The sequence below is a fragment of the Scardinius erythrophthalmus genome (genome assembly GCF_964197995.2).
Source record: "Scardinius erythrophthalmus genome assembly, chromosome: 11".
In the NCBI taxonomy this organism is placed as follows: domain Eukaryota; kingdom Metazoa; phylum Chordata; class Actinopteri; order Cypriniformes; family Leuciscidae; genus Scardinius; species Scardinius erythrophthalmus.
In genome coordinates, this window is record NC_138231.1 from 33,000,899 (window position 1) to 33,027,939 (window position 27,041).

The 27,041-nt window shown below is 37.3% G+C and overlaps 1 protein-coding gene across 2 annotated transcripts in view; it reads left to right on the forward strand.

Annotated features, from left to right (window-relative positions):
• The window catches only part of pinx1 (PIN2 (TERF1) interacting telomerase inhibitor 1), a 29,737-nt gene extending 5,136 nt beyond the window's left edge, over positions 1-24,601 (forward strand). For both annotated transcript variants that reach the window (XM_081378081.1, XM_081378082.1), the window contains exons 6-7: positions 5,557-5,642; positions 21,571-24,601. In XM_081378081.1, the coding sequence (XP_081234207.1) occupies positions 5,557-5,642; positions 21,571-22,236 (752 nt within the window). In that variant the 3' untranslated portion in view covers positions 22,237-24,601. The remainder of the gene's footprint in view (positions 1-5,556; positions 5,643-21,570) is intronic.
• The last annotated feature ends 2,440 nt before the right edge of the window (positions 24,602-27,041 follow it).

Consider the following 27,041-nt stretch of genomic DNA (forward strand, 5'->3'; position numbering starts at 1 on the left):
TCAGCTTAACCAGCTGCCTGTGCCGCCCCTAGTACAGGGAGTCACTTCATGAAGCTCCATGTTTTCTGACAATCATGTAGACAAACAAGTATCCTGAGTTTGATCAGGCAGCTGAACAATCTCCCTGAATGTTTTGTCACGTAGTGTTGACCTCTGCTGAATGGCTCACATCCTTCCCAGCATGGAGAGCAAGGCAGCCTGGTGTTTGTTGGTGGTCTCTATGAGTGGGAAATTTATTTGGCCTCGGGTCTAAATATTCATGATGCTGTGACACTTTTAAGGGTGGTATTTTTAGACCTTGTCTCATTTTCCATGATGGATGTTTATAAAAGATGTCAGGAATGTTGGGGAAAAACTCGACGTCTCTTATCACCTGAGAGGACACCGTAGCATACCGCTCCTAAGCTTGACTTCCTGTTTCCTGTGAGGAGCACAGGCCAGTGCACTTACTACTCAAAATGGCCTCAATCAGCACCTGATGAGTCCCACAGATAACACCGCATCCAGAACAATGTTGTTGTTGCCGCCGTTGTCTCTGTTTAAAGCCTTTGTTTAACTACAAGGAGGAAGATCGTACTTTCAGTGGACGGGTCTCATGTCTCATGAGACAGAATGAGACTTCTCACACACAACCTCATCACGACACCCCGAGGCAATTGGGCTACCTCACTAACCTCATGTCCGTGACCTCAGCTCTACTCTGATTGGTGGTGTTGACCTCTGCCTCCATAAGTCTCATTTTGTGTCTTCCTGAAGTGAAAAAGCATCACTCAAGCTCATTAGTAAAAAAATATTTTTTCCTATTCTTGGTGTGATTGACATCCTATTGTAAAAGCATCACCATTCAGAGGTTAAAGAGATAGCCCACCCAAAAATAAACATTCTGTCAGTATTTCCTTACCCTCATGTCATTCCAAACCTGTTTATTTGTAAAAGAAAAATACAATGTAAGCCAATGGGAACCGAAGCTGTTTTTGTTTTACATTTTTTCAAAATATACTTTTTTGTGTTTTGCAGAAGAAAGAAATGCATACAGGTTTGGAACTTATTTTTGGGTGGACTATCCCTTAGTAAAAATATTGCAATGGGATTCTGCTTGAATGTATTTATTGATAAATTAATTCTCAGGTGAAGACTCTGTTCTCTGAATGTGTGATGTCAGTAATTTGATCCGTAACAGTCTGTTTGAGATTTAAGTTGCTGTACCTGAAAGTGGAACTAGGACGTCTAACTGTCTTTGAAATGACAAACATGACACTGGTTGTTACAACTGCTAATGGATTTGTGGTTTGTTGTCATGGCAATTGTCTCGTTGTGCCAGCGTGTCGGGGTTCCGCCCATGTCCCCTGTGGAGGCTTTGGATCACCTTTTGCGGATATTAGTTGATCTGGAACCCACAGAAGACCTCACCCTTTGTACGTTTCCCGGGTACGCCCCACCAAAGCCACTGCCAGGTTAAGGCCTTTAATGGATTTAACAGAGATAAGTTATGTCTAATGTTTAAATGTTTACACTCTTTTTTTATTTTATTTCTAAATAAAGTAAATGTAATACTTCAGTTAGTCTGGAGACCATTAAACTCTAAAATACCACAGTACCATCATGATAAAAAGTGGACAAAATCTTTTGACCTAGATGCTTAAAGGGTTAGTTCACCCAAAAATGAAAATTCTGTCAGTAATTACTCACCCTCATGTTGTTCCAACCCCGTAAGACTTTCGTTCATCTTCGGAACACAAATTAAGATATTTTTGATGAAATCTGAGAGCTGGATCACTCCTCCTGCAGGCTTATGGACACTATAACTTGCTGGCCCAGAAAATGAATTAAAGACATTGTTAATATAGTCCAAGTGACTCCAGTGGCTCAATCTTAAGTTTATAAAGCAATGAGAATACTTTTTGTGCACAAAAAACAAACGAAAATAACGACTTTATTCCACTTTTCATTTCCTTCTCTCTGGACCTCGAGTTTTTTTTTACGTAGTGTAATAGCGTAGCGCGTCTGTGTTTCACGTCACCACGTATCACACATGACCAGAGTCGCCCAATAGTGAGCCTACGTGGTGACGTGCAACACAGACGCGCTACGCTTAAACACTACGTAAAAAGACGAGGTCCAGAGAGAAGGAAATGAAAAGTGGAATAAAGTTGTTATTTGTGTTTGTTTTTGCACACAAAAAGTATTCTCGTCGCTTTATAAACTTAAGATTGAGTCACTTGGACTATATTAACAATGTCTTTAATACATTTTCGGGGCCAGCAAGTTATAGTGTCCATAAGCCTGCAGGAGTAGTGATCCAGCACTCAGATTTCATCAAAAATATCTTAATTTGTGTTCCGAAGATGAACGAAATTCCTGTGATCAAAGCTGAATTTTTAGCATCATTACTCCAATCTTCAGTGTCACATCATCCTTCAGAAATCATTTTAATATGCTGATTTGATGCTCAAGAAACATTTATTATCAATGTTGAAAACCGCTAATATTGAAAACATAATATTTGTATGGAAACAATGAAAAAAATTTTCAGGGTTCTTTGATGAATAGAAAGTTCAAAAGTACAGCATTCATTTGAATTAATATAAATCTTTTATAACATTATAAGTGTCTTTACTGTCACTTTTGATCAAATAAATGTGTCCCAAAAAATATATATTTCGTTATTCTTACTGTCCCCAAACTTTTGAATGGTAAGTTATCTTCTTTTGAAGATTTTATCACTTTTAATTCAAATAAATAATTCCAATACTTAAAATTCATAGTTTACAGTAATCAACATTTGAAGTGGATCAAAACCTTTCATCAAAGTTAAACATGATTTTTGAACAATAGCCGTTCTTGTCTTAGGACAACTTTGAACTTTTTTGATCAACTTCAAATGTTGACTACTGCAGATTACTTCACTATTATTAAAAAAAAAGTAATAATGAGAAATTGTCCAAGTGTTTGACTGTAATATTAGCAACCTTAAATGTATTATGTAGTGGTCTCTTATTGTATTGTGGTGCTGATTATCTCTTGTCAGGATATTAATGTGTACTGTGTAATTATGGTAAAACTGCATATATTTCTTTCAATGTCATTTTTATTTTGGTTTTGGACTGATCCTTTAGTATGGAATCAAGCTGAGCCCCACTCTAGACAGGATGGAGGTAGCTTGTTTCAAAGATTGATGGCTTTCAGAACAGGAGAAAGGCACCAGCGTCTCCAGCGCCCATCTCAGACACAAGCAGCGTAAACCAGTAACCCAGATTTAATTTGCTGCCCATTTATCAACTGATCCAGCATTTTTTGATGGGAGCTGAACTGCAAGCACTTCATCATCTGAGTGGGTCAAGCTGTTACACAGATGAACGAAACAATTTGGGACCCCTTCGTTAACAATTAACCTGATTTCGTTTGAGAAACAAACCATTGCATATAATATTTTCATCATTACTATTTCCTGCTCAAGCAGTTCAAAGAACACCCCCAATCTTTTTTTGTCACCTTCACTTCCTGTTCCAGAAAAGCCTCTGTCTTTGTTCTTTTATTTGCAACTGACAAGCTTAGAACTTATGTAGGTGTCTTATGAGGCAGTCAATTAGTATCTTGCTTGTCAGATTAGCAAGTCGATCCAAAAAAGCCTCTGTGATTGCTAATCTGGTTTGGCCAGAGTTCCGTCACATTCGTTGCCATCTCAACAGTGACCTTGCTCCCAACAGGATTTCACAACCTCATGTGCACTTGTAGACTATACTGCCTCTCGTCGATGGCTCTCCGACACTTTAAAGCATTTTGTTTTTAAATAAAAATGTATATTTTATTTTATACTGCTTTCAGTATAATCGCAGTAAATGAATGGCTGTCAATCTCTAAAATGACACAAAAAGTGCACCATACGCCTTGTGAGGTCCAGGACCTGGAACTCGAACTCTGGTCACCCGGGCTGCCCACAAGGCTATTAGCACGGACATTATTTTCAACTTGACGACAATGTTTTATTCTCCATCATTCATTTTGCCTGTACATGAATTAACCTTTTATGTCATTTCATCATAGATTAAACTCTATAAATTAAAACATTTATTGCATTTATGAAGAAAAGGCTCAGCACCCAAGGATCTATCGCTTATTGGCTCAAAGGTTTACTGTGTCTTTGGGCGGATTGTTTAGGCGAATTGCCTGCAACAGCCATTTTTTAAATGTTTTGTGAAATACTCTTAGAGCAAAAATAGGAGTCCTAAAATTAGGACTGACACGCCCATTTTTTTTTAAGAGTTTCTACTAAATCGGCGAGTTGGGAGCTACTTTTAGCCTTAAGATGTTTTGTGTATATGTCCCCAGATTTACAATGAGAATAAGGAGTGAAGAATCAAGAAGAATTAGTTGATTCAGTTCAGAAAACCAACTTGAATGATTCATGAATGCCAGATATCTGTTCTTTCATTTAACTCACTGATTTAGTGATTCATTACGAATCAAACTGATCAGTTTTTTTTAGTTTAACTCATCTGATTCAATGATTTGGTCACAGCGGTTTACAGCTCACTGGAGGGGAAGATTTTCAGTGAATAATGGCTTGAATTTCAGTTTGTTTCTCACTCAAAGCTATCGTATGATTTATGAAAACCTGGAATAACGCACATGTTGTCATGAACTGGTTTTATGAAGCTTGAAATCTCCAGTTTCTCATTCATTTAAATTGAATGGGGGAAGAAAAATCAGTACATGATTGAAATGTTCATTTTTGGTTGCGTTAATCCTTTTAAGGTTTTCTGTGGCACTTGTAGTTACACCCAAAACTAACCTTTGTTAGTTGATAGATCTCTTTTCCAAAAGTAAAAAGGTCATTTTTGGGCTCCACTTGATGTCCACTGTGATCAGTGGAAAGCTTGTTCGGCCTGGCCTTTTGTTTAGACTGCTTACAGGATACCTTGGTTACTTGAAGGCAAGGTCTCCCCTTTGAAAGCCACGCTGAAAAAGACCCTAGAGCAATAAATAAGCGAGTGTTATCAGGAGCTGCTTGGAGGAAGAGGATGCAGCTGTACGAACAGGACTCGCGGCTGAGACGGGCGCCCAGGCACTCCTGGAGCCTTTGAGCTGCTGGAAAACGGGAGGTGTGAGGTGGGGTCGGTCCTGCACCGTTTGTTTTTCCTCAGCCGTTTCATCCCCTGCGACCATGCAACGTGCCCTTTTTTTACCTCTAAACCTTTCCTCTCGGCAGGAGTTCAAAACTGTCCTGTGACCCTTATCCATTTAAATCAATAGTTTACACAGTTGAACGGCACTAGAAAAATATCCATTTGTCAACAAGTTGCGAGCGGAAACATTTCCTTTTCATCTCTCCAGACGTTCGTGAAATGCATTAACACGTTTCTCTTTCTAAATCGGAAAGTAATGTTTGATAATGCCTTTTTAAAATGTGTTTAGTAGCGGATGATAGTTTGACAGAAGCGCAGGTTGAAAGGAACTCCTCTGCCCTCACAATAAAACAGAACTCTCATGCTCTATTGTGTGGAATAATGTCAAAGATCTATAAAAAGTCTTCATGTTTTTAACCTTTTCTCGCAGGAAAGGACCTGTCCAGTCGCAGCAAAACAGACCTGGCTTGTATTTTTGGGAAACGATCGAAACAAGAAACAAGAGGCCAAGATGAGGTAAGCTGTGTAACTTGGCGACGCATCTCTTTTTAAATTTTTTTTAATTATTATTCTTTAAAATGTCGTACAACAATATTTCAGGTTCAATACAACTATAAGCATAATCTTGATTTAACCCTTGATTTAACAAGAGGCCAAGATGAGGTAAGCAGTGTAACTTTGCGACACATGTTTTTTTTTTATTCTTTAAAATGTCGTAAAAAAATATTTCAGGTTCAATACAAGTATAAGCATAATCTTGATTTAACCCCCAACCCCCCCCCCCCAATCGTATTTGTCACAAAATCTATGCTATTGTGAATTTCATGTAAGAGCGGAAGATTTTTCCATGCAGATTTCATTGGGTTCAAGTTTTTACTGATTTGCTGCGTTGACCAAAAGAAAGCTGTTTAATTTGAAAGTGAATTCTGTGTGAGCTGCCCATATGAACAGTATGATCTCCCTTTTACAGTGAAACGCTTACAATTGAAGTGTATGGGACCATTTTTTAAAATACTAACTTTTCTTTGTAAAGTTATATCCCATTTTACTATGTTGCCATGACAATGCAAAGCCAGAAACCTTAAAACCAGGGCCTAAAAGTAACTTTGTCACACCTGACAAAGGCCAGTGAAATCTACCGGCCATAGATATTTTTTTACCAGCCATGAAACGTAGATTAATCCTTAAGTACAAATGTTATTCAGTCAAGAGCATTGAGTGGTTCTTCTTTGTCTTTTGTTGTTTAACATTAAAAGGACAGCAGCAGTAATTTAAGGCTGCTGTCACTTTGACGCACAGATCCAATATACTGATATACGTTTTATTTCTCAACGGTTTACGCTCACTTAAGCCATAACCAATTATGTTGTAAGACGGACATTTTGACAATTTGTTTGAATGTCTATATGAATTCAAACCAAGGTCCATGCACAGCCTGGTAGGTGCAGGTAGATAGCAGACACGGATTTAAATGACAAAAATAAGACCACTCTAACGCACACTGTTGACTTTACTCTTTTATTTTATTCAAAGCGAACAATGCGTTTCGCATACAGCGTCCTCAGGTTCGCTCAGTGAAGGACGCTATATGCGAAACGCGTTGTTCGCTTTGAATAAAATAAGAGTAAAGTCAACAATGTCTGTATGAAGAGCTTAGTTCAGTAATCGTGCACTGATTTCTGGACGCTTCGGATGTTTGCACACAGAATACTTCCTACACAGCACTTCCTCCCTGTCGCGTCTTCTTGAGCATGTCATCAATATGAAAAAATTTGAGGCTTAAACTTTTGTGAAAATGCAGCACTGGCCTGTCATCTGTCCTGAGCATCGTTCATGTTCTCACAATTTTGCATTGTTAGAATTGGTAAAAATGTTACCGGCCAACTGGCGATTAACACCTTTTCATATACTCGCCAACGCCGATTTTTGCTCTCATTTGGCGCATGGAGTGTTCATTTTAAGGCCCTGCCTAAAATGGAATCCTCAAAAAATGGAACATGAAATGGTGTATTGATCAACATGATATGACGCTAAAACTTAAAACTACTTAGCCCAAACTCAATTTGCAAAATTGGCATGCCTAGTTGGCCTCTTTTCCCTAGCCATGACCTCGTCCATATTCTCCTCTTTCACTTCCTTTTTTTACATTTTTTTTTTTTTATCCACAATTGCTAAAGTGCGATTCATCTCGCTCTATTTGTTTACCACTAGCGCATGCAGATGTTTTATTCTTCTATTCTAACTTGCGTCGTAGCCTATGATTCAAAAGGTGTCATCATCGTAGTCTACATACATGTCATACCAAGTTTATAAGATCCATGTGTACAGTGTTATTTGTAATGATCTTATAGGATTGCAGAAATCGCACAGTCTGTAGCAGACATTACAAAAACAAGAGAAGGAAAACAAGGTTACTACTCTCTATTTAAGTGTATGTATATATACATATATGTCTATGTTGAGCCATTTGAAGTGTTACATAAAACATGAGAAGAATATTGAGATGTGGCAAAGCTGTTGCAGCAGGTTGCATGTCACCTTACGGTCCAGCCCACCTGTAAGCACCGCTGACCTCTGCTTTCACGTGACCCGCTTGCAGCAAGCTGCAGGCTGATAATGAGCCGTGTCATAGTGTGCAGTCTGACTCCACACGCGAGCCACTGTAGGCAGGGATCCCGCTGAAATCCCCTTAAAGGATTTGCACCCGCTCGCTCCTCTTTCACCCCATAGTCCTGTCAGCCACCTCTGTGGTCAAATCACAGGTAGCGTATTTCTGATGATGTGCTGGTGGGCACGATCAAACCGCATTTCCCCATCATCTCCCAGGTACAGGAGGCAGTGATAGAAGTAAAAAACAGAATTACTGATGATCCCTTCAAACCCTCGAAACTTGGTTTGACGAAGTTTGGTTGAAGGGATTATTGAGTAGACTTTTTGGCTTACACGGCTCTAATAGTTTGGATTCAGTTTGAAGGTGGCTCCACCAGCCCTTTTTGTGTTTGTATTTCCTTTGGACGTCCACCTTAAATTTTTTGGAATTGTAATTATTTCGACGCTTATTATTTTGCAAGTGGTCACGTCTTTTGCTCATTTTTGTTGTGATGTAAATACTACACTGAATTTTTTGTGGTTTTAGTTCTTACTGGGATTTGTATTTCCACAAAGAAACACCAGCGCTCGCAAGGCAGCAGAAGAATAGTTTTAGGTAATCTTAGGTTTTAAGCTTTGGCTCGTAAATGAAATGTCGCATCAGAGCAGCTTTGCTGTTGTCATGACACTCTGCACGTGTCTCGTTTTCTGGCTGCTGTGCAAAGACAGAGTTGTTATATGTTGATTCGCACACAGTGTAAAACATTTGGTGGTTTTGGTGTTTTCTCATTCCACAATTCAGAATGCGAATAAACGATGAAAGTTAATTTGCCCGTTTCTAATTAAAACAATTCTAGCAATGTCAATGGGAGATTTTCAAATGCAATTTAATCTTAAACATCTTAAGTACACAAATTATATGATCAATAATTTATGACAACATATGACAAAAGTTGAATAAGTTCATTTATTTTAATATACAAGATTCAACTCCTCTTTATTAAAGTCAGTTTAATGTAATTTAAGTTGAAATGAATTAAACATCCAAGTTGTTAGTACTTTATTTAAGGCAGCAGCTTTTTTACAGTGTAGAAAGTTTACAAACAAAGTTCAAATGTACAATAAGCTGTTCCAGTTAAATTAATTGAGAGCGAGAAGGAAAAACAATGTTGCCTTGAAGGAAGTGCAAGTAAATTTATTCCTGTGTAACAAACTGATCAAACAGGTAATTGCTCAAATTATAAATGTCTTTCATAAAGAGTTGGTTACGTTGTTTTGTTTAGTTTTTAGTGATCTAGTTGCTAAGTGCCAGTTGTGTATGGAATTACACAATCTTGCGACATACTTAGGTTGATGAGGGAGTCTGAACAGAGGTCATTTTGACTTTCTTTTTTTTTTTAAGTAATATATTGTACTTTTACAGTAATATATTGGTTATTGGAAAAAATATATAGTAAATTAAGCGATTTTATATCTATCAGGTGCCATTTTAGGTTTTCACATTAAATCCCAGTTGTTTTTTTCCACTTTTTTTTTTTTCTTGACATTTCCCTCTTGGTTGTCAATGTTTACCTCAGTGTTCGTGACATAGCAATTCCAAGTGCATCTAATGTATGTGCTGCAGGTCTGAAGCCCCCGCCGAACTGCCTCTTTACTGAGAAAGCAACACAATAGCAGCAGCTCATGCTTTGCTTGAATTTGGAAGTGTTATTATTATTATTTTTTTTTTTTTTTTCATTTTTTCTTCCGCTAATCGTTTTGTTGCAGTTTGTTATTGTCCTAGTCTGGAGGGACTTCATTGACCGGATTGAAAACCAATCTGAACAGGCTCACAATGGCATCCCAGGAGGCCGTGTGGCGAAGGGCTGGTGGCGAGCCCTGTAAACGAGGGGCAGTTAGGCCTGCATAGGAAGCCAATGAGGGGGTGTTGTTTGTGTGCATTGTGTGCTTGTGCAGTGATACAGCCTGTGGAAGATTTTTGCCTCAGTTCATAGATGCATCCTGGGTTCACAATGGGACCGTGAAGGTGATTATAAACCTGTTTAATACAGTTTTCGTGACCGAGCGGTGTCATCCTGCAGGTTTTAAGTGCATCACAGTTAGTGTCCATGCAAAGGTCCGATCTCACTGCTTCTGTGTCTTGGCAGCCCTCACTCCCACCTCTTGCACCAGGGGTTTTCCTTCCCTCTCTCAGAGCTTCCTGTCAGTCCCTTATCTCTTGTCACAGTGTTCTCTGACACACACATTGGAGGTCGTTCCAATTCGCCTCATGATCTCATTACCTTGATTTAAGAAACTGTTACGCAGTTGTATTTTGTTATAGTGGTTTTTTTTTTTTTTATATATATATATATATATATATATATATATATATATATATATATATATATATATATATATATATATATATATATATATATATATATATGAATTAGGCACTTCTTAATGTCTCAAGGTCTTGGAAACATCACATCTCTGAGAAAGTTCAACAAAAATGGATAGCAACCAAATTGCTCAAGTTGCCAACTTTTTGACAGATTGTGATGGACACTATACTTTTAAAATTTCCTCCTATATCCAGGTTTTCCAAGACAGTGGGAATCCTTTTTCATAATTAAAAAGGAATTAATCAACAGTTGTTTAAGTTGTTTAACTAATTAAAGTAGGAATCATGTGGTATAATCTTGTTTGGTCTTATTTCAAAATAATTTCAACTCATCTTGCCGCCTCCTTGGAAATTTGCTGAGGCCCCCTGGTTGAGAACCACTGCTATAACGGACGGCCGTCACGAGCATGTTGGAGAACAGGCAGTGTCCGAACAGACTGCTGTCTGGAGGCCGCGCTGCCATCCATCACTGCCTTTTGCTCTGAATGATGTGGGAAAGTCTCAGTGGCAGGGAGAGCAATGTTCACGACTAGTGCTTTTGGCTTTTTTTTTTTTTTTTCACTTTTGTGCCTTTCTCACAACCGTTGTCTTTACTTGATCACATTTATTTTCGTATTTTTAGCCTTCAGTATTTATTCTTGATGTCTCTCTTATTTCGTTCCCTCCCCATCCCTTTATCTGTCGTTGGCTCGTTCTCTTCTCGGGGGCCTTAGTTAGGCTGTAGGCTAGTGTGTACTAGTCATGAGGAGTGGGTGTGATTTATCTCCCTCGGCCCCTGTGTAGCCCCCTCCACTCCGGCAGGCCCAAAGGAAAGAGCCGAGTTTGCTTGAACGTGGCTCGGTTTGCGAGGCCCCAGCATTAGCTGAAATAAACCCTCCTGCTGCTGGTGAAAAATGTCCTGTGATTGGCTAATTAATCAGTCAAAAGGGGAGCGTCGCGGCCTGTGACTTGAGGGACCCGAGCAGGCGACCGCTGAGGGCCCGCTGATAAATGGACTCCCTCCTGCTTCATACATCAGTGAAACTTAGTCATTTTTTACCACTGCTCTTTGCGTCAATGGTGGATCGCTAAGGCCTACACTTATATATTTCGTGTGAAACTCCATCTGTGTGTGTGTGGAATGCATTTCAGACAATCGTCTGATTTGGTCTGCGCCCTTTAAATTACTCAATAAATATTGTCTATTCAGCATAATGTCCACATTGAAGTTTTAGTTTCAATATTATCGTGCCCCAGATTTTTCAGTTTGAAGCTGCAAACAATAGACTTTCAGTTTGAAAATCCAATGATAAATTTGATATTTCTTGTTTTTTTTTTTGTTTTTTTTAAATCAATTATTTGTGCCTGTGCTATTTAATTTAGCCTAAAATAGATGCATTGCTACCTGTTGCTGCAAGTCCCTTTCTTAAAAATCAAAACATTTTAGAATATATACATTTACGGTTGAAAAGTTTGTGCTCAGTAAGATTTTTTTTTTTTTAAAGAAATTACTTCTAAAATTTTAATTGATCAGAAGAGACAGTAAAGAAGACATTTACAATGTTTTCAAAATATTTCCAGTTCAAAGGAATGCTGTTCTTTTGAACTTTCTATTCATCAAATAATCTTGAAATAAATGTAGCAGTTTCCACACAATTATGAAAATTCAGCTTTGCCATCACAGGAATAAATTATATTTTGAATATATTAAAATAGAAAATTATTTTAAAATGTATTTCACAATAAAAAATAAAAAAAAAACCCATTAAAATATCTTCCCAATTTATTATTATTATTGTTGCTTTAGTTTGTTGTTGATTTTTTTATTATTATTATTATTATTATTATTAGGAATTGGTTATGCATAACTTTAAGCAAATATTACATCTATACCTTTTTTACTACACTCTTCCTACATAAATGTAAATATACTACATACATAAGTACACAAACATTTTATTTTATTTTTTTTAAATGATGACTAATGAACTGGGATTTCTTTTAAGTAAGCGGCAAGACGGTTCGCGTCTGTGGTTGTCTCCATGGTTCCGGTCAGGCATCTCCTCGCTCTGTGTTTCCAGCGGTTGGCGTGACCCCCCTGTGGCCTCTCCCACTCCCACGGCAGCTCTAACACAAAGCCCTCAGACTAGAGGGTGGTACCTGTAGCTGTTCTGAATCAGCCCACGCCCGTCCTCATGAAGGATCGCCAGCCAGTTGACTCGCCCGTTCCCCCGATGCCGCCACCTCACCAAATGAGGAGGAGAGGCTGCACCATTTGGCAGATGTGGTGAAGGGGCGAGAGGCAGCGATGTCATTGGCCGCATGGGAGTCGACTGGTGGGTGGAGTTGAATACTGAAATGCTGCTGAGGATGCAAACGTTGAGATCCAAATATGCCAGCAGGCTGATGGAGCTCCCATAACAAAACCGCTGAGTTTTATCCACATTTAATATCTGATTACACAAATGATAACTTGAATGATGTTTTGGAAATTATACGAAATTGATGAGAGCTTTGGAGAGGTCACTACTGACTATAAAGTCCCATTCAACATTTATTTGCTAGCAAATGTAATATTTGTATACAGATGTAATGTTTGCTAAAAGTTATGCATAACCAATTAATAATAATAAACATCAGCAATAACAATAATAGTTTCTATACATATATTTTTGAAAACATTCAAATCATTACATTTTTTAAATATTCAAGTACAATTTATATATTAGAATTTATAAAAATTCTAAAAAAGTTTGCGGTTGGAAATATTTTTAAATTGGTTTGAAAGAAGTGTCAATCTCCAAGGCTGCATTTATTTGATCAGAAACTACAGTAAATATTGTGAAATATTTAAATGAACTATTTCTTTATTTTAATATATTTTAAAATGTAATTTATCCTTTTGGTCAAAGCTGAGTCTTCAGTGTCACGTGATCCTTCAGAAATCATTCTAATATGCTGATTTGCTGCTCAAGAAACATTTCTTATCAATATGGAAAACATTTGTGCTGCCTAATATTTGTGGAAACTGGCACATTTCTCATGCTTTGATGAACAAAGTTCAAAAGAGATCCCTATAATTTTCTGTCCTCTGTCTTTCCTCTCATTAAAGTAGCAAAAAAAAGTGAAAAGCATGAAAACAAGCTTTTTCACATTATTGCACAATAAATTGCACAAGCCCACAATAGGACTGCATATTATGACTAGAAGATTTGTGCTCAGTCAGGACCAGACAGCAGTGCAAACTGGCACGTTGCAACCATGTGGTCCAGCATGTTTAACTTCTCAACTAATGCGTTAACCGACGCCGGTGTTCAAAGGCATGTTTGTTTGGAAGCAGGAGAGCCCTAATATGTTCTCAGATAACATCTAATTGCCTCAAACAAAAGCGCAGCCTCCCTTACGCTGTTGACAGGGCTACAGAATAATAAAGAAACGGACCGAAATGACTGCTTGCAACATACCCTCCGGCAACTGGCTTTACGCCCATGCCAACCCACGGACATGTACAAATTAGTGTGAAAATAAAAACGGCATTAACTAAAAAGGGTAACTGAAGTGTCCAACTTTAGCAGTCATTGTTGGCCCAGGCAGGGCTGCCCTGGCATGGTGATTACAGTACGAACAGAGGAAGCTAACCACCCGACGCTCCTGAGAGCCACCACCACTGCTGTTTTCATGGGTCTCGGCTTGCATTTAATCACCGCCAGTTTAATCTAATAAATCACTGCAGGGCAGAGAATAAATGGTGTGTCCTCCATCTTGGGGCTGACACATCAGCTCCTTGGAGGGCACGGAAAGGCAAGCACTTTACATTGTAAAGCAAGCAGAGTTTAGTGATGATGCCCTATGCAGTGTGTTGTCGCCATTTGTTACTCATAAGTAATGAAGTCTAGGGTTGGTGGAGAGGTCTGCATCACGCTGGCTTACTGTTTGCATTAGGTCTGCGTCTTTATTCAAATACCTCTTCATCACTTACACCTTCATTTACCCTATTTTATTCATTCCGTTTCAGGGTTTTGTTTTTATTTTATTTACATTGTTTTATGTTGCCTATTGTACATTTTAATTGTATTATTATAGAATTTACAATATTATTATCAATAATAATAATAATAATAATAATAATATTTAAAGAATTTAATTCTTGTTGCCTGTTGTAAATTAAAATTGTATTAAGTAATTATTATGTTATTTATAATATTAATAATTATATTATTGTTATTATAACAATGTAACGCATCATGCAACCTACAAAAAATTGTGTATGTGTAGTAATAATAATAGTAATGGCAATATCAATATTAATACAACTGTATTTATTATTATACCAAATTAACACGCATCATGCAATCTAAAAAAATGCCTTTGGTGTATATCTGGTTTTATAATATCAATATTAATACAATTATTATTATTATTATAAGCAACAATGTGCTTGTTTGTATCCATCAATTTGTATTTCAACTTTTCATCCACTGCTATGAAGCCATTTTATGCAACACTTAAATTTTTTTTTTTTAATTAGCAAGTTGTCTAAAGTTTTGTATGTACGATTTATAGTGCTGCCTTGTTAAAGAATAGCATTATGCCAAGCATACATTTAAAGTACTTAAACATGAATCAAAAGATGGCTTGTAATTGAACTATTTGCTTTGTTCTACTTCGTTACATTACATTCACATAATGTATTAAATCATGATACATGTTAAAATGCTCATTAAACCATGCAAAGCACTGTATTGCGTGGGTGCCACCTGTTTTTCTGTCCGCCTACGTGAATGGTATGAAGGATGGCGTGGCGGGTCCTTTCCCCTCATCAGGGAGGGACAGCTGGGTAATCTGGGTCCCGATCCATAAGCCCAGGCCACCACCAAATTTATAATAGTGGCAGGACAATGAGAACATACTCGCACAATCAGCCCTCTTCCCAATATCGTCTCGATATTATCCATCGGCCTGCGAGCGTAATGGGCTGTGATCCATTTTGTTTAGAATATAGTTTAACTTGGAGCCCTCAAAGGGGAGTAAATTATCCTCAAATGCTTCCATCCTCAAAAATTGGGGGGATAAGAGAAAAAACAGTGCTGATGTCTTTTGGGGGGGAAATAAATCCCCTGAATGAAGATTGATTGATCATTCAACTCCAGCTTTTCACCATGCTTAAATTTAATGCTGTTTTCTACAGTTGATGCTACACCAAGAGCTGAATCAGTTATTCATTTAGTCAGGCACAATCATGTACTTTTTAAAAAGTTTTCAAAGATTATCTAAATAAGCAAAACGGTGATTATAATTGCAAAAATATGAAATAATTTTAAGTTTGGTTTGCAAGATAGAATCAAAGCAAGAGATACCAAAAGCACACATTATTTTCATTTTTTTTTATATATATATTGCTTATTTATTTCATCATTTTTATAATGTTAGCATATTAACAAATACTAACAAATTGTGAACTTGCCTATACCCTGCTTGTACTGCATGTCCACTCTATTTATTGTTTGATGGTTTAACATCCTCAGCTGGGATTATTGTAAGAGAATTACAAAATATCTGTTCTACAAATAATCATAACTTTATATATAGCACAGTATTATTGTACCATATTGCAGTCTTTAATCCCTGGACACTAGAAGTTCTCATTGCTGACGCAGCATTTGCAGTGCTAAACTAGCGTAGTCAGAGTGCCGTGTCTCTATGCTAGGAGGAATATTACTTTTGTATTATAAATTAGGGACTCTCTGACATAGCACAGAGTGGGACAAATTAGTTGCAGTTTTCAGCAGCAAATCCAAGAGTGTGTCACGATTTGGGTTTGTGAAACACATTCCGGAGGCATTTTGACAACGTTTTTTTTTTTCTTTTCACCGTCCCTGGCTGCTATAGACTGTCTGCTGCAATGTGTTGGCGTCAGCGGCGATGTCTTGTTCTACGGTTTCCTCATCGCGGCCTTTTGAATGTCCCGACGCCCCCTTCCAAGTCCAGCCCCACTGCCGCACCGCCCCCACCCCTCCAGCCAGAGCAGGAAAGAGCCCGTAGCTCCTGCTGCAGGGCCCTTATCTGAACGCTGCATACAGTTCGGGGAACGCATCCTCTTCCTGGGGCCTCCCATCTGCCAGGAGGAGAGAAAGAACGAGGGAATGTGGAGGCAGAATAAGCCAGAGAGTGTCTGAGAACATACGGGGGCCATTTTTGTTGTTTACACCCTCATTAGGACGTCCAAGCAGAGTCATGAAACCTGGACTTGCGTTATCTCCATGTCAGCCTTCCTGCTGGCTTGTTTGTTTGTGTGCGTCTGCACGTATGTGCTTGCATGTGTGTGGTATAACCCAATCCGTGCTCAGCACTGTTGAGGGAATGCTACCAGCAGCACTTCTCTCGGCACATTAGAGAGATAAGCCTAATGGAGGTCCCCAGGCGGTGAGACGTCGCACCACACACACACACACACACACACACACACACACTCTCGCCACCTCTCCGATGAAGAGGATTTCCCCACTCGCTCCATCTCTCTTCCTCTTCTCCTTCTCCTTCTCCTCCCTCGTTCTTTCTCTCCGGAGAGTAATTTCACAGTTCGCTCCAAAATGCCCCCCAGTTGTTTCTCTAAGTCCCTGCTACATGCTGTCAGCCACATCTCCTCTGATGACCACTTTTGGTCCCCTTAAACCAGAAATATAGATTTTATTTGATTTTTTTTTTTTTGGGAGGGAAAAGTGAGACTTCTGTTTTAATGAGCCTACATCTGCAGTTCTCCAGTCTCCCTCTGGGTGACTTCCAACTTTTGAAGGGCCTGTGGTAGCGACTTGTAGTCACGATGACCACTGTCCTGCAGAGTTTAGCTCCAACCCGGATGAAAACTCATCTACCTGTACCTTTCTAGTAATCCTGAACTTTTTTTTAATGAAAATGTAAAAATAAATAGGCAATCATAAAATGCATTTTGCAAAAAGCAACATTTTAACTGCATTTTAAAGGGGTGGTTGACTATGATTTCACTTTTCTAACTTTAGTTAGTCTGTAAAGTTGCTGTTTGAGCATAAACAACATCTGCAAAGTTTCAATGCTCAAAGTTCAAAGCAAAGGGAGATTTTAAAGAAATCACTTTTTAAGGACTATAACAAACGGCTGGTAGAGACTACACGACATTCCTTCAGGTTAGTAACGTCACCAACCCTAAAATTTACATTAACCCCGCCCCCTTAACACGATTTGTAGATTATCAAGACAGAATATGCTAATCAATGACTAGAAGATAACTACACATAAGCTACATAAATTCATCAACTAACCATTCAGAAACGTCCTGTTGCATTCTACATGTTGTCACTTCTTGAGTCTCGTCTCCATTGTCTGAATCTGATTTGAACATAAAAGGCTAAAAGTTTTTGAAAAAAATTTTCAGTGCATGTCTGTGTGAGTGAAAGCTCTTGTAGCTCCGCCCCCTGTGCTGGGAGCAGCAGCTCATTTGCATTTAAAGGAACAGACACAAAACGGTGCGTTTTTGCTCACTCTCAAAAATGGACAATTTTAACATGCTATATAAAAATATCTGTATTTTTAATATCTGTATAAATATAGGTATTTTGAGCTAAAACTTCACATACACACTCTGGGGATAACAGAGACTTATTTTACATCTTGTGAAAAGGGCATTATACCACCCCTTTAATAATTACATAACTGAAATTAATTCAATCGCATGATTTCATAAAAATAGTAATATAATAATAATAATAATAATAATAATTTTCCCAATTACGATGAGTGCTGTATTTATTTTGAACCATAGAGAGATTTGTGGGCATTCTGTAGGTTGACGCTTGAATTTAAGATGAACTACGATTTTATACGGAGAGATGCATTTATGAACATTTTTGTGCATACAGATGTTTTATAAATCATTCATAGGCAAGGCAAGTTTATTTATATAGCACATTTCATACACTATGGCAATTCAAAGTCCTTTACACAGAAATTAATTAAAATAATCACAAAATAAAAGCAAGGAAAATTAAAACAGTTATGAAAGGCAGTTTTACTCTGAGATTTTCCCATGGTGATTACACACTGTCTTCATAAGGAACATTTCCAAAACTATCTTATTTTTGTTGACATTATATCCACATATTTATAAATTAGGCCCCTAAAATGGATGTTTTAGATAAGGGAGTTTTGATGATGTCTGTCTTGGCTAGTATCTTAGTAAACATAGTCGGTTATGTCTTAAGTAAACGTAACCAGTCGAGAAAGACAACAAATGTGCAACATTATCAGTATATTGGATCATATTGTCTTGAAATGACAGCCTAATATTCCTGCTGCTGTCCTTGTTTTTAATGTTAATCAAACAACAAAAGAATCACTTGCTCTTGACTAAATAACTTTTGTAAATTTAATAAGGATTAATCTATTTTTAATTCATACAGTGAAGATTACGCAGTGTTATTTACATTTGTTTACTTTATTAAATTGTTGTACCTAATCTGTATCGAACTACTGTCAGATCTACCTGAAAGGACTTTAATATCTTTGTTCTAGTTATTACTTGTTTCTTCATTTGTTCCTTATTTTATTACAGACTTTTTAATTGTCTTTAATGTTTTAAGGTTATATTTTATATATTTGTATATTTTATTTATATTGAATTTTTCATTTGCATTTTACATGGAATGCAAGAACAAAGTCTGGTGAGTGAAATAAAATAATTACCAGCCAATGGCGACGGTTGCATTACTTCTGTTACGTCTTGTATTTTAAATTCATATTACAATATGATAATAACAATAGTTATAATTATTATTTTAATGTTTAGCCATTTTTCACTCTTTGTATATCGAATGCTTTTAACCTCTTTAGAATTGTAGGTAGTCGTCCATATGTATTTCGTTGTTTCTTTGCTATACAAAACCTTTGCAAACAGTTTTTCTTTTTTTATCCGGTCCCTCAATACATCTTTTGAAAAATGCCGTTTTCACCACCGTCTCTGGCGTAATGTACAGCACCGGCGTGGTTTAGCGCAGGCTTCAGAGCGGGTATTCTTCACTGCAAATCATTATGCATTGAGGAGGCCATTAGCAAAATGAAGACGAATGGGAGAGAGAGTCACCGTGATAAAGTATTGGAGGACGACAGTTTAATCTAAAATGTTCCTCTGTGGTCTTTCAACATAGTCACTATGTCTTGCTATCGTTTGCCTATCGTATGCTAGAAAATTCGTTCTCTCTCTTAATGCTTATGATAACTGTCTTAGTTTGGCCAATGCGAGCACTGACTCTCACTCATCAGACAAGTTTTTCAAGAATCATTTCTTTAATCCAGCCATTTACACAGTGACCTGGAGATACGCCTTCTTTTAAACTGTTTCCTCTTTATAGATGTGCTGATATTATACAACATACAAAATATGAAGAAATTAACAGAATGGAATTCTTGATAGATTAAGACATTTACATTTTTTTTCTCTAAAAATGAAGCTAAGAGTGTTTTGTAAATGTCTCTAAGCTGATACTTCATACACAGTTCTGTGATGTCATGAGATACCTGGGCAAGTCTCAGCATGACAGGAATTTGATTGACAACAGTTAATGTGACACGTACATGGGTCTGTACATCATGTTACTTTGAATTGACGTGGGGTTTGTCCTGTTCCTTCCTGACTGACAAGTCACCCCCTCGCTGCTTGATGCGATCATTTCATCAGTTTGTTCCACTTGCACATTGCATTCTTTGTCTGATCTTTGGAATATTACTGTTATTTTTACTAAATGTAATAACTCTCGTGCCACGAGATCTCGCGACATATATTGCCATGATGGGGTTTGAGGGTGAAATTAGCATAGATTCACAATCACTGATCACATGACCAGAGTAAGGTGAGATGAATGACAAGACCATGGTGGAGGATTCGTTGTGCAACAGAGCCTAGCCTAGGTCAGAGAGCTGCTTCTGAAACGTGCTGTGGCCTGGATGGTATAAACACAAGCATTGACTAGAGTGGCCGCGATCAGCTCTGGTAGCTGTGTCAGAGCCGTAATGCTCCGAAGATGAGTGCAGTGTTAATAATGGGTAAGCGTCTGATAAATGTACCACCGCTCCCTATACACAGAGTATGTGCGATCACGAAAGTAAAACGCAAGTTCTCTGATGCGCGCAAAAATAGGCTACATACAGTAGTCTTTCTCCCAATATCAAACCTATCTTAGGCTGGGCTTTGCACACTGTGCAGTGTGCACCTCTTAACTCTGGTCTCTCTTTTGGTCTCTGTTTGCACTTTGAATATTGAGAGAGTACTTTGATTATGGTTGCACTTATTGTTTGCACTTAAGACTAAGAAAAAAACCTGTTATTTTTATTTATGCTGTATTACAATTTGTAGAAAGGAGGTCACACACAGCCTCAGTCAGAAGTTTTGGAAGCTCATAATTCATGTACAGTAAGGTCTGAAGAGACTCGTGTGAAATCATACAGGAGAGAAGCCAGTCAGTTGAGTTTGTGGCAAAACCTTTTACAGTGCTTGTTTATTGTTGTCTTTCAATGCATTTGATAATTCATACTCCAAGTAGAACGGAAATGACATTCATTACAAGATCATTAGTTAAAACATTTCAAAATGCACCTGCAGATAATTTTTCTAGTCATGAATTTTCTCAGAGGATTTCTTAAATACTGTTCAAAAATATTGCCTTGTTCTCGTGAAACCAATCTTGTGTTTTGTCTCGTGAGCCAAGTGTCTCGTCACGCCTAAATAACAATATACATTATAATTGTATTATACAGTAAAAATATCATATACTATATTATATATATATATATATGATAATATAGTATATATTTTTACTGTATAATACAATTATAATGTATTATATATATGATAATATAATATGTATATATATGTGTGTATATATATATATATATATATATATATATATATATATATATATATATATATATATATATATATATATATATATATATATATATATATATATATGTGATAATTATAATGTGTGTGTATATATATATATATATATATATATATATATATATATATATGATATTTTTACTGTATAAAACAATAATTATGTATTTATTATAATTATTATAATAATGTATATGTGTTTATATTTAGAAAAAAAATCCTGTTAAGGCTTTATATTAGGAAAAAAAACCTGTTATTTTTGTGTTTTGTATTAGGCATTAAGTCATTTTTCATTACAATAAATTATTATAATAATTTGTGTACAGTTTGTTTAAATAATTTTAATATTTTATTAATATTTGAAAAATATACCATATCACTTAATAATAGTTATATAGTTATTTAAAGTAATACTTTTTGGGGGGAATATGCATGTATGTGTTTATTATTATTATTATTATTATATATATATATATATATATATAATAAAAATATATATATATATATATATAATATATTATTTTTTCCTCTCATATCTCTCATATTTGCCCATTTCTTTCATTCAGGGAAGCAGTGGACCTGACTCTCAGGAAGAGCGAGAAGAGGATAGTGACACAGTAGTACCTAATCCAAACCCAGAGGAGCAACTAAATACAGTGACCAGCACACTGACCATGCAAGAGTACTTTGCCCAGCGGATGGCCAAGATCAAGAAGGCTCACGGAACATGTGACCCAGCCGTCAGCAGCAACACACCGTCTCCACTGGCTACATCTGCCTCCATGGAGGACTCCCCAAACACCAGTGATATGGAACAGTCCAAAAAGAAGAAAAGGAAGAAAAAGGACAGAGAGAGTGATCAAGATGGCACAGTGGAAAAGATAGAGGAAGATGCTCTGACCTCAGTAACAGGAGGGAGTGTTGAAGAGCCTAGTTACCCACAGAAAAAGAAAAAGAACAAGAGCAAGAGGAAACGAGAGGACAGGGAGGAGGATGGGGCTGAAATGTGCAGCGCCCCTACAGTAACGGATGGTGCCACTGAAGAAGAGGCGCCCAAAAAAACGAAGAAAAAAACATCTCTAGAAGTTCATACAGATGAACATAAAACGGTAGAAATTGAGAATACGGACTCTAAAGTTTCAGATAAAAAGAAAAGGAGAGAACAGGATGAAGAGGAGGGAGTGATTGACAATGTAATGCCCAAAAAGAACAAGAAAAAACAGAAAAAATGATTTTGTACAACTGACTGCTGTTGAAACTATTGGCTTTTTGATATCATGATTTTAATATTGAGATCATCAAAATTAATGGCAATGAAGCCCATGAATTTAAATTCATAATTGGTTTGTATCTTCATACTTAAACTAAATTAAAACATGAAAGTCAACTGAAAGTGAAGTTGTGTGTTTATATGTAACAGATGTTTTGTTGTTGTCAGGTTTCCAGAAAGTAGCATTATGCTTTCTACAAGACCAATATGGGCCATAGGAATATGCCGTAGTATTTATACTATATATCTGTTATATGGAAAGAAAATGAAGCTCAAATGCATAACTGCGTAACACACGAGAATGAACCTCATTGGTTCTTGCTGAAGTTCAAACGTGCTGCGTAACACGAGAATGAACCTCATTGGTTCTTGTTGAAGCTCAAACGTGCTGCGTAACACGAGAATGAACCTCATTGGTTCTTGTTGAAGCTCAAACGTGCTTCGTAACACGAGAATGAACCTCATTGGTTCTTGCTGAAGCTCAAACGTGCTTCGTAACACGAGAATGAACCTCATTGGTTCTTGCTGAAGTTCAAACGTGCTTCGTAACACGAGAATGAACCTCATTGGTTCTTGTTGAAGCTCAAACGTGCTTCGTAACACGAGAATGAACCTCATTGGTTCTTGCTGAAGCTCAAACGTGCTGCGTAACACGAGAATGAACCTCATTGGTTCTTGCTGAAGCTCAAACGTGCTGCGTAACACGAGAATGAACCTCATTGGTTCTTGCTGAAGCTCAAACGTGCTGCGTAACACGAGAATGAACCTCATTGGTTCTTGTTGAAGCTCAAACGTGCTTCGTAACACGAGAATGAACCTCATTGGTTCTTGCTGAAGTTCAAACGTGCTTCGTAACACGAGAATGAACCTCATTGGTTCTTGCTGAAGCTCAAACGTGCTGCGTAACACGAGAATGAACCTCATTGGTTCTTGCTGAAGCTCAAACGTGCTGCGTAACACGAGAATGAACCTCATTGGTTCTTGCTGAAGCTCAAACGTGCTGCGTAACACGAGAATGAACCTCATTGGTTCTTGTTGAAGCTCAAACGTGCTTCGTAACACGAGAATGAACCTCATTGGTTCTTGCTGAAGTTCAAACGTGCTTCGTAACACGAGAATGAACCTCATTGGTTCTTGCTGAAGTTCAAACGTGCTTCGTAACACGAGAATGAACCTCATTGGTTCTTGCTGAAGCTCAAACGTGCTGCGTAACACGAGAATGAACCTCATTGGTTCTTGTTGAAGCTCAAACGTGCTGCGTAACACGAGAATGAACCTCATTGGTTCTTGTTGAAGCTCAAACGTGCTGCGTAACACGAGAATGAACCTCATTGGTTCTTGCTGAAGCTCAAACGTACTGCGTAACACGAGAATGAACCTCATTGGTTCTTGCTGAAGCTCAAACGTGCTGCATAACACGAGAATGAACCTCATTGGTTCTTGTTGAAGCTCAAACGTGCTTCGTAACACGAGAATGAACCTCATTGGTTCTTGCTGAAGCTCAAACGTGCTGCGTAACACGAGAATGAACCTCATTGGTTCTTGTTGAAGCTCAAACGTGCTTCGTAACACGAGAATGAACCTCATTGGTTCTTGCTGAAGTTCAAACGTGCTTCGTAACACGAGAATGAACCTCATTGGTTCTTGCTGAAGTTCAAACGTGCTTCGTAACACGAGAATGAACCTCATTGGTTCTTGCTGAAGCTCAAACGTGCTGCGTAACACGAGAATGAACCTCATTGGTTCTTGTTGAAGCTCAAACGTGCTGCGTAACACGAGAATGAACCTCATTGGTTCTTGCTGAAGTTCAAACGTGCTGCGTAACACGAGAATGAACCTCATTGGTTCTTGTTGAAGCTCAAACGTGCTGCGTAACACGAGAATGAACCTCATTGGTTCTTGCTGAAGCTCAAACGTGCTGCGTAACACGAGAATGAACCTCATTGGTTCTTGCTGAAGCTCAAACGTGCTGCGTAACACGAGAATGAACCTCATTGGTTCTTGTTGAAGCTCAAACGTGCTTCGTAACACGAGAATGAACCTCATTGGTTCTTGCTGAAGTTCAAACGTGCTTCGTAACACGAGAATGAACCTCATTGGTTCTTGCTGAAGTTCAAACGTGCTTCGTAACACGAGAATGAACCTCATTGGTTCTTGCTGAAGTTCAAACGTGCTTCGTAACACGAGAATGAACCTCATTGGTTCTTGCTGAAGCTCAAACGTGCTGCGTAACACGAGAATGAACCTCATTGGTTCTTGCTGAAGCTCAAACGTGCTGCGTAACACGAGAATGAACCTCATTGGTTCACACGTCAAGTGAACATGCTTTAGCTTCTGTTTACCACAAGTGATGAGTGAGTTGATGAATGTTTATATGTGAAAAGCCTAAATTCAGTCTGTTACGCCATCATATAAAGGGATCGAGTCTCTTCAGAAAATTTGGACTAAACCACTCAATTCATATGGGTTAGTTTTATGAACTTTTTGAAGCTTCAAAATGGTAGTTGTGTAGGTTGTCAATGGAGGGACAAAGATATAAAAAATATCTTCATTAGATCTTCATTCTTCAACTATCCCTTTAAGTTTTGAATACTTTTTCTTGTAAGTATGGTTAATTGTTTCTCTTTCAGTATGAGTTAATGGACATTATGCAGACTTTTTGTAATGTTTTGAGAAACATATATTTCTTAATAATGTTCCAAATGCCACCTATATAAGTTAATTCATATAATTTTTGTTCGATTTAAAGGGTTTTTTTAGGGCTGTCAAACGATTAATCGCATCCAAAATAAAAGTTTGTTTTTACATAATACATGTGTGTACGGTGTATAATTATTTTCTATATATAAATACACACACATGCATGTATATATTTAAGAAATATTTGCATGTATATAATGTGTATATATATATATATTTATATTATATATAATTTATATTATATATAAATATTTTATATATAAATAACACATTTTCTTAAATATATATATGCATGTGTGTGTATTTATATATAGAAAATAATTATACTCCGTACACAAGACATAAATTATGTAAACACAAACTTTTATTTTGGATGCGATTAATCGTTTGACAGCCCTGTGGTCCAAGGTTGAAGAATGCGTAATTTCCCAGAAATAGTTGAAAATGGAAACAAGTATGTATAATCAAAAGATTAAAAAATGTAGACAAATATTTCTTTGGAAACAATGTTGTTGTTTTGTCAATGGGTTTTATATTTGACTGTTAATCATTATGCAAGTTTTTGACTAAACGTGACAAAATGGAAAAAAAGTATTCTACATTATGGGATAAATACGGGCATAATTTGCCAATATCAATGATGTAGTTAGGCTTTGTCGTCATTTATGTTGGACTAATTGAATTCCTGTGAAATAGGGAAAATCCAAATTCTGACCCATGTCCTAAATTCTGAGTTCCACTCAACTAGTTAATACTGATCATAAATAGTATGACATTAATACTTATGTGAGCTGGGCACATGTACATTGAAATGACTAAAAATGGTCAAAACAAATGTTATTTTTATTTTGCAACATCCTTGTAAAGATTTTCCACGCATCATCATGTGTGGTATTCAAGGTTACTTTTGTTTTAAATGGCTTATTTATAGTGTATTGTGAAATTTGTGACAGGTGGTGACAGTCCTCGAGTCTCCATTACACTTGAAAAATCATTTCTTCACATGCATAACTTATGCAATGTTGACAAACCAGCTCTGTGAATATTGCTTGTACAAATTGCGTAAAGTTGTCTGCCCGTTCCCTCCTTTTCCCCCCTTTAAAACATTTGCATATGATGACGGCTGAAGAGCGATTTATTGTGACGAAATAAGTCATTCCCATTAAATTAATCAGTTCAGTTGTTCTTAATCAGTTTTTTTCTTTAGATAAAAAATATTTTGTTAATTATTGTCTTGATTCGAATCTAGCCTACCATTTTGCCAGATTCATCATTGTCTTCTCTGAAATAACTTGACCAGCCCAACATGTCAGCAGTGTTTACTGTCAGTGTGATTAATGCAAATAGACAGTTTTGGGACATGGATCATGGGACTTAATTTTAATCTCACCTATTTTGCACGTATCCTTAATGATGACGCTAAACAAACACTTCTTCCTTTTTTGAGAAGCGCATGATTAATTGTACGACCCTGCTTTTCTTTGTCACGCTAATGTGTGGTTTTGAGGTCTTTTCATAATGATAATGTTGTCTATTGTGCTGAGCTTATCCAATGTATGTTAAGTATATATGATTGAAGTCTTGAGCTGGTGCGGAGTAACTGGCAACAAATACGATGCTTTTGTTTAAAATCCTAATGACCTTGTCACACGGTCAATATTGATCCTCTGAAAATCTGCCATACCAAAGGATGTCCTGTTTTACCAGATTAATCAGATCCAATGGAACTGACGTTTTCGTGCGCTGTTTGTTCACCTGTGTGGGCATCTGTCAAGAATGAATTAAAGAGAGTTGAACAAAAAGTAAAATTTTCAAAAATACGCCGTTTTGAGAGAATAGCAGAAACCCCAACAAGATAATCTTGTTTGGAGTCTGAGTGGGCGTATGGAGCAAAAAGAGGGAAAAGGAAACAGACAGCTTATGTTACTCCGAACAATAATTGTAGAATCTGCCGAAAAGCAATGGCTTAGTTTGTTTACATGTCTTGACTGCTGCTATAAATGGCATCTGCTCCTGAGGTAAATCTGAAAGCATATCGCCAAACCCGTTTATGATGATCAAATAATA